Below are 8,028 nucleotides of genomic sequence, written 5' to 3' on the forward strand. Positions count from 1 at the left end.
GCTCTTCACTGGTGCTGAATGAATCATCACGCACCTACTTCTGTCGTTTGTCTTTTATCTTTTTAAATAGAGGATCAAATCTTAAGAGAACAGATTAAGTGGAGATTCTGCTTTTGTATGCGTTCTGCTTTTCTGTTCTAGTTTGAACATCCATGGCCGACAGGAAGTGTCTCAGCAGCCTGTTGAGGCCAGAAGCTAAAATCCAGATCATCCATACTGTGAATACAAGGCATCGCACTGTGCTTTGAATTTCCCCAAAATAAGTTTGCTCTGTGTATTCTCAACATTAACAACACTTAATTCGTTTTTTTCCACTAACGGAGCTTTGTAGATATATTTACAAGATGTGTGCTGCACATTTGACTTGTCTGACCTTAAAAGACTAAATTATGTTCAATGCAATCATCAGAAGATACTCACTGTTACACTTAGAGCAGGTGGGGACCCAGATGCAGACTTCACCCGATGAAAAAGACCCAGAAAATGATCTTCAGATTCTTAACACAGAAAGGCAAAGGTATCAGAAATACAAAAGTTAAAAGAGTAAACTTATTAGAGCTAACAGGAGGAAAATGCTGACTGGGAAACTGAAACACAGGGATAGGATACACAGACACAGGTGGAAGTATGGGGGGGCGGTACGCAACCGACAGGGGGCGGGGACAACAGACGATAGCAGGAAATGAAGTGCTTTGAACAAAGAAACACAGGTATGTACAAAATAAAACAGGAAGTAATAAATACAAAATACAAAGGCTGAAGTCGATACAAACACACAAGGTTCACAAAAAAAGTCGACAACAGTATTGTGGAGCTAAATACACATTGATAAAAGTTTTGACTGCCCTTAATAGGCAGGTTGGATTGGGAATAATAACCGTGGGGGGAATATGGAGTAAATCCCAGCAGACACTGGGAGAGAGCAGGGGACACCAGTGAATCAATAATGAACCATTCACACCTACAGTCAAGTTGGAATCTTCAGTTAAATGAACACACCTAACTTTGGACTGTGGGAGGAAGACAAAGTTTAAAACTCACACTAACACGAGGAGCACAAATCTATGGCTAAACTGGGATTCAAACCGGGAACCTTGAGGCAACAGTGCCGTGGCCACTGCACCACTGCTCCATGGTACCCTATATGTTCCTGATAAATTGTATGTTTCCAGTTTGGATATTGAATTGTTAATGAACTGATATTTTATAATGTGAATCATACAAATGCACAATTAGCTGCAGCCTCTCATGTGTGTAACATGATTAATATATATATATATTTTTTTTACAGTGTATGAAGGCTCATGCACGCTTCCCTACATATAGAAAGCAAATGTGGGTCTCATGGGCCCCTCCTCCCTCTGTCTCTGACTCCCTCTCTTTCTTTTTCTTCTTCTCTATCTGTCTCTCATCCTTCTTCTCTCTTTGCATCTCTCTCTCTCTCTCTCTCTCTCTCTCTATCTCTGTCTCTATTTCTCTCCACTCTCTCATGCCTCTCTCTCCCTCTTTCAAGCTTCTTTCTTTCTATCTCTTCCTCTCTTTCATGTCTCTATTTCTTGCTCACCCCCAGTCTCTCTCTGCATCTATCTCTCTGCCTCTCTCGTCCCTCTCTCTCCCCCTCTCTCGTGTCTCTCTCTTGCCTCTCTCTCCTTTGCATCTCACCCTTTAAGTAGCAGTGGGAACTGGACGTGGCTGTAACGCGCCTCCTCTGCTGCCTCCATCTGCCTCCTCTCCTCTTGTTCATCAACTTTTCTCCAATCTACAGCCACATCCCATCTTTATGTTTTAATTGATTTAATTCGCGCGGGATCGTGCTCTCACCTCCCGCCATGGCCACGCAGAGCGCGCACTAGGAATCGGCTGCAGCAGCAAGGTGAGGATTTAAATTCTCGTTAATTATATTTGCCTGTGATTAGTTATCGGCTACTAGATGAAGATGAAGATGTTTTGTTTTCATTTTCTTTCTGACTGGCGCGTGTAAGTGTGTGGAGAAACCAACCTGGACAGTGAGCCGTCATTTCTGAAAGAATACAAAGAAAGTAGAATTTTCTTTGGCTAAATGGACTAAGAGCTCAATCCCCTGTCTAACTGCCATTCGGTTTCCCTGTTAGATAACGCGCAGCCCACACGCATTAAAGCAGCATCTCCCTCATACTTTGTATTTTGCGCATAACCTTGGCTGTGCAGCGTGACGCACGAGATTTGCCAAAACAATTGACCTTCTCGGGGGAAGTGGCCAAGCTTCCACCTCTGCAGTGTAATGACAATTATCCTCAGGTCGCCGAGTGTGTGTGTGTGTGTCTGTGTGTGTGTGTGTGTGCGTGTGTGTGTGTGTTGGTGAGACATGACATGAACCACACAGTCAAATGATGTGTATCCGTCTACCTAAAGACATGGAGGAATAAATGCACACAGGGTAAACACACAACCTGAGTGCTGTTTTGATTGTTTGGAGTGATGCATTCTGAACCAGGTGATCCCGATCTTATCTGGATAATATGATTTTGCTGTAAAGAAACATGTTTGACTTCGTGTTCTGCCTGCAGGTGATGATTATCCCGCAAAAGTGTTGTTGTTCGAAATGGTTCTCCACAAAGTGGTTTCACGGATTAGTAATTAAACCGCTCACTGGTCCAGTGTTCCCATCATCATTTTCGTTTTACAACGTCTCCCATTTTAGCAGCTTCTTAGTCGTGAAGAATTTGCTGGTTTTCTGAATCATATGTGATTTTAAACTTCAAAACATATGGCGTTTGTTTCTACCTGTGTCAGTTAAAACACAGAATTTGAAAATGTACCATTTTTAAAACCTCCACTTTGCTGTGACTCATTTCTGACTCATAACATCTTCAGAAGGTTGCAGATTGGAACCAATAACCTTCTTGCTGTCCTTGCCGCTGCCCAACGATTAATCTCTTAGTTCAAAACATCTGAAACTGAAATTATTTGTAAAGATAATCCTAGAACTATGCAAATCCCTGAGTTTGAGTTGAAAAGTGAATTTATGGAACAAAACTAAATTGTTGAACTGAATTTGGACCCCCATAGGAGGTTGAATTCATCAAATCCTCTCCTGATAGTATTTTGTATGTCGCAGGTCCCTGGTGTTGAGTGAACCTTCACATCTGCACAGGATGCGCTGACGTCTCCCGTTGAGTCTCCAGCTCTCGTCTCTGAAATGGAGATCTCTCTGCAGGGCTCCGCTTCAAACCTTTCCCAAACTCTCCTCAACACCAGCATGCTACTAAATGGAACTGGGAACTACACCAACGACCAGTTCACCGACGTCAACCTCCTGGATATCCTGGGTCCGAAACGATCCCCCTTCTTTCTCCAGGTGACCAGCGTGTACCTCCTCATCTTCCTCACGGGCCTGTCTGGAAACCTGCTCACGTGTGTGGTGATAGCGAAGCACAAGAAGATGCGTAACCCCACCAACCTGTACCTGGTGAGCCTGGCCATGTCGGACCTGCTGGTGCTGCTGTTCGGGATGCCCCTGGAGATTTACGACCTGTGGCAGAACTACCCCTTCCCCTTCGGCGAGGGCGGATGCTACTTCAAGACCTTCCTGTTCGAGACGGTCTGCTTCGCCTCGGTCCTCAACGTGACGGCGCTGAGCGTGGAGCGGTACATCGCCGTGGTGCATCCCCTGAAAACGCGGTACCTGTCGACCAACCAGCACGCCAAGCAGGTCATCACCGTCGTGTGGGCGGCGTCGATGACCTGCGCCATCCCCAACACCTCACTGCACGGCATCTTCTACCTGCCGGAGAGAAGGGAGGAGTCGGCCATATGCACCGTGCTGAAGCCCCTGTGGATCTACAACATGGTCATGCAGATCACCACCGTGTGCTTCTACTTCGTGCCCATGATGGTGATCAGCGTCCTGTACCTGGTGATGGGCCTTCACCTGGGCAGGGAGACGCGGCAGCCCTGCGGCAACCTGGGAAAGAACTGCAGCAGCAGCACCCGGAGGCAGATCAGCGCGGAGAGCGGCCGCAGGAGACAGGTCATCAAGATGCTCTGTGAGTTTCTCCTCATTCCCTCCTCCCGCAGGAAACCTGACAGGCGACATGACAGGCTGTGATTCCAGAGCAGATCCCTCTTTAATCTGCCTTGTCAGTGCCAAGACATGTTCAAGAGACAGAAGCTGAGCTAAACACATAGTGTGGGAAAGAGAGAGGCTTTTCTGTAAGAACCATTTGTATTCTGAAGGGGCCTCTGCTGTCATATCACATCCGCTGAGCTCTGGAGCTCGATGTGATTGAGTGTACAGTGTTAGTGTAGTTCTTACACTCGACAGTGCATCAAATACACAGTGTAAAGCCTTTCTACACACAACACTTTGACGACAGGGAATAAAACGCCTGAGAGGGAATTCTGGTCGGATCCGTCTCCATATAGGCTGAGTTTTCTTAACAAGGTTTTCACTGATTGAAACCAACATGAAAACAATGTAATCTTCACTGGTTAGAAACGATGCATCCCTCCCTCCGTGCTCCTCTCTCTGCTCTCCTCACTGGTTTGAAGTGGGCAGCGCTCGGTGGAGAGTAAAAAAAATACATGTGAGGAGAATAATGACTTTGATAAATGCGATTCAATTCTGATGAGGGGGAAACCACAGTTCTTTGCTCACATGGTCACTGCTGCTGATCCTGATGAAACTCGATTTTGAGGTAATGAGGTTTCAGTAGGAGGTTCAAACCATAATTTAATGTTCTAAATCGAAATTCCTTCTTTCATGGACTTTTTGTCAGTTTCATAACTTACGAAGTTGATATGGTGACTATAAAGAAGTGTTTTCAGACATGAATTTGGAGAATGGCCTCACAATTACTTTGTCCGGAGGTCGCCCCTCACATTCAGGAGGCAGAGTCAAGATTTAACTTATACATTTTTGGAGATCACATATTGCTTTTTACATCGACTCTGGCGTCGGCTCATATCACCAAAAACTCTCTTATCATATTTGTCAGTGTCACTTTTTCATCCAGTGAATTGTTTTATTGCAATTTTTTGCGTATTAGAAAAGCCATCAACACATCTCTGTGTTCTCACTTCGGCTCCTTGGGAATTTTCTGCAGACTTCTGTTAAACTGCAGCAAGTACTGCCCCTCTGGAAATGTTATTTTGCATTCAATAACTCTAAAAACACTTTATATAAAGTTAGTTCATTTCAGTGGCTCACAGCTAAGCAGCCGTGCCCTTTTAAAGAGTGACAAGATAAATCCATCGGGTTATGAGATGGTTATTTGTGTGGAGGAGAAGTCTTCAGATGAGGTTCTTCTATATTCGGAGTTCGCATGTTGTCTGCGTGGGTTTTCTCTGAGCACTCCTCTCACAGTCTAAGGTTAGGTTAATTGGAGACACTAATTATACCATAGGTGTGAATAGTTGTTTGTCTTTGTCTGTTGGATGTGTTGCGCCCAATAAATTTACCTTTTTTCAGCCCCCATGATTAAACCTACAAGTTCTGTGGCAAAATCTGCAAAACTGATTTAATCCTTGACATATATTCAACGAGCTTAACCTGAGATGTAAGTACAGCTTTGAGATAAATGTAGTAAAAAAACAAAACATAAAACTGCACTAAGCCTTCAATCCCTGGATCGTCATGTATCCTGACCTGTTTTATTAATAGCATGGTACACGGTCTCATGTGAATAACTTTTCTAACTCTGTCTCATTTAATCAAAGGGAGAATGTCATCGAAATCACATTTTAATAATAAATACCATTAAAATAGAGCTTTGAGAAAGAAAATCTATGAATGTGTAACAGCCTGTCTTCTCTCTGCTCCTCTAGCGATCGTGGTGGCTGTGTTCGGAGTGTGCTGGGCGCCCTTTCACATCGAGCGGCTCCTGTGGAGCTCCATCAGCCAGTGGACCGACTTGATGCACAACATTTATCAGTACGTCCACATCCTGTCGGGCGTCCTCTTCTACCTCAGCTCCGCGGTCAATCCCATCATCTACAGCCTGCTGTCCACGCGCTTCAGGGAGAGTTTCCGAGAGCTCGTGTGCTCCCAGACGGAGGACAACAGCTCCGTCAGAGACTCGCCGCCATTCCCCAAAATCCTCCTCGGTCCCTCCGTCTCAGGGTCCCGAGCTCAGGCGAAGGGCAACGACTCAAATGGTTTTATCCCCCTGCTGTCGCCCAACATGACGCTGAGCATGGACACCGCCATCCTTACGTGTGCATGCAAAGAGCTGACCTGCCAGACCTCTGTGTTCTAACTGAGATTTTGATTTGAATTAACTAACGAGCAAATCAACCACTTTAAAAGACATTTGAGGAAATTAGCTTGTTGTTTCTTGCTGAGAGTTCTATGAGCAGATGGATACAAGTTAGTTTGAAGCTAGAAGCTCCAGCTTGGTTTAGCAGAGAGATGCATAAAGACTTGTGGTAAAAACTGCCCTGGTTCTGTTGAGACAACAAAACGTTTACTTATTTATTGGTTATTGTGTATTTAATTTGTAAATAACTTAAAATGTCCAGCAAATAACCCCTTAAAACTGCAACTTTATGTTTCTACAGGTATTCATGTACATTGTTATGCATTAACATTATTATACATTAATGCATCCTGCTCATGATGATAATTACTTGGATGCTGCAAAGACTCACCTGCTAATAATCATCTATTTCTCGTTGACTTTGCCTGGAACCAATCCTGGGGCTTTTAAAGTTTATATGTAATACAGAGATATTCAGAAGAAAAAATCAGGGAACACTAAATGTTTTCAAAAATGAAGCAACATACTTTGAAAAAGGCCAAACTGGAGAGAGTCTCCTGAAGTTTTCCATCTCTCGATGTGGAAAACCTGACAGAGATACAGACAGAATCAGTTCACAGGGACGTCCCAGTTGTCTGTTACTGTCGGGAATGTAAAGTCTTTTTTCAACTGGAAGAAAAATAAAAAGGTTGGAAATTGTTCCTGACAAAAAAAAGAAAACAAACCAATTGAAAATCTTAAATAATGTAACAAGGAACAATACTTGTTTTTGTTGTGGTCAGTGTATTTTCATTAATGTCTTATGAATCTAATGTGATATATGTTGTTCACCATAGTGGAAGGTTGCCACAGTAGCACTGGGCCAACATGTAACAAACAATCATTCACACCTAAAGACATCGTCTCCAACCAGCCTTATCTACGTGTCCATGGACTTTGGGAGGAAACCCACACAGACACAAAAGAACATGGGGCCATGGCACCCCTGCTACAGTGTCCTTCAGTTTTAAACTATTAAAGTGTGTTGCCCTGTTTTCTGCTCACGGACAGATCCTGGCTACATGTGTCCCCTGGATTCCAGTCTTTAAGCTGATACCTTTAATCTTACTGCGTGTCATTGCAAAGCTTGTACGTAAACTTTGGTTTGGTTCCTTTGATGCGTTGTTTTTCACTGCAAGACAAACAACGCACAACGAGGCTGGAATTCGGTCCGACACAAAATCGGGCTCAACTCGCACAGCGAACGCCCTGATTGACGATGGATGCTCTCGATCAACAGTGCCTGCACATTCCACCTGCTGTCTAGAAGCATAACTGCTGTTTGCCTTATAGGACGCTATCTGACCTGAATCGTAATGTTGTACTTGAATCATCCCCTCTTTATTCTTTTGGAACATTGATGTTGTGTTGCTAGGCGGAGAAAAACAGGTCAAATCAATGTGTGTGTCAAACAACCACATGAATGTAATTCTTTATCGTGGGCTTCTGCCTTTGGTTTTGTCTCTTGAATGACTGGTAAGCTCTTGTTCACCGTGATTGCAGAAATGAAAAGTGATTATGGCTATTGTGCAGTGCCTAATGTGAAAAGCTTCACAATAAATGTCTCCGCTATCCACATGTGGCTGTTTTCTCCCTTCACCTCTGTTAATGCCTGGTTTACTACAATGGTGAATACTGCATGAGCCAACTGGTTATTTTCCTTCCCACTATTAATCAGAACAAGCCTCATTCTGCAGGCCGTGGATTGCAAAGGTGAGCCCCAGTATTTCACACAGAGTCGGATAAAGTGGAC

The 8,028-nt window shown here is 44.0% G+C and overlaps 1 protein-coding gene across 1 annotated transcript; it reads left to right on the forward strand.

Moving 5' to 3' along the window:
- The first annotated feature begins 3,163 nt into the window (after positions 1-3,163).
- On the forward strand, positions 3,164-6,253 carry nmur3 (neuromedin U receptor 3). The gene is made up of 2 exons (XM_062411820.1): positions 3,164-4,025; positions 5,806-6,253. Exons 1-2 carry the CDS (start codon positions 3,179-3,181, stop codon positions 6,234-6,236), a joined length of 1,278 nt encoding a protein of 425 aa, XP_062267804.1. The 5' UTR covers positions 3,164-3,178; the 3' UTR covers positions 6,237-6,253.
- Positions 6,254-8,028: the final 1,775 nt, after the last annotated feature.

This window comes from Platichthys flesus, chromosome 2, assembly GCF_949316205.1.
Source record: "Platichthys flesus chromosome 2, fPlaFle2.1, whole genome shotgun sequence".
NCBI classification, from domain to species: Eukaryota; Metazoa; Chordata; class Actinopteri; order Pleuronectiformes; family Pleuronectidae; genus Platichthys; species Platichthys flesus.

What these genes read in the sequence shown, in the direction of transcription:
- nmur3 (XM_062411820.1), top strand. Translation starts at nt 3,179, where the DNA reads ATGGAGATCTCTCTGCAGGGCTCCGCTTCAAACCTTTCCCAAACTCTC. An exon ending in ACAGGTCATCAAGATGCTCT is followed by an intron (nt 4,026 to 5,805) that starts GTGAGTTTCTCC and finishes CTGCTCCTCTAG; the next exon opens with CGATCGTGGTGGCTGTGTTC.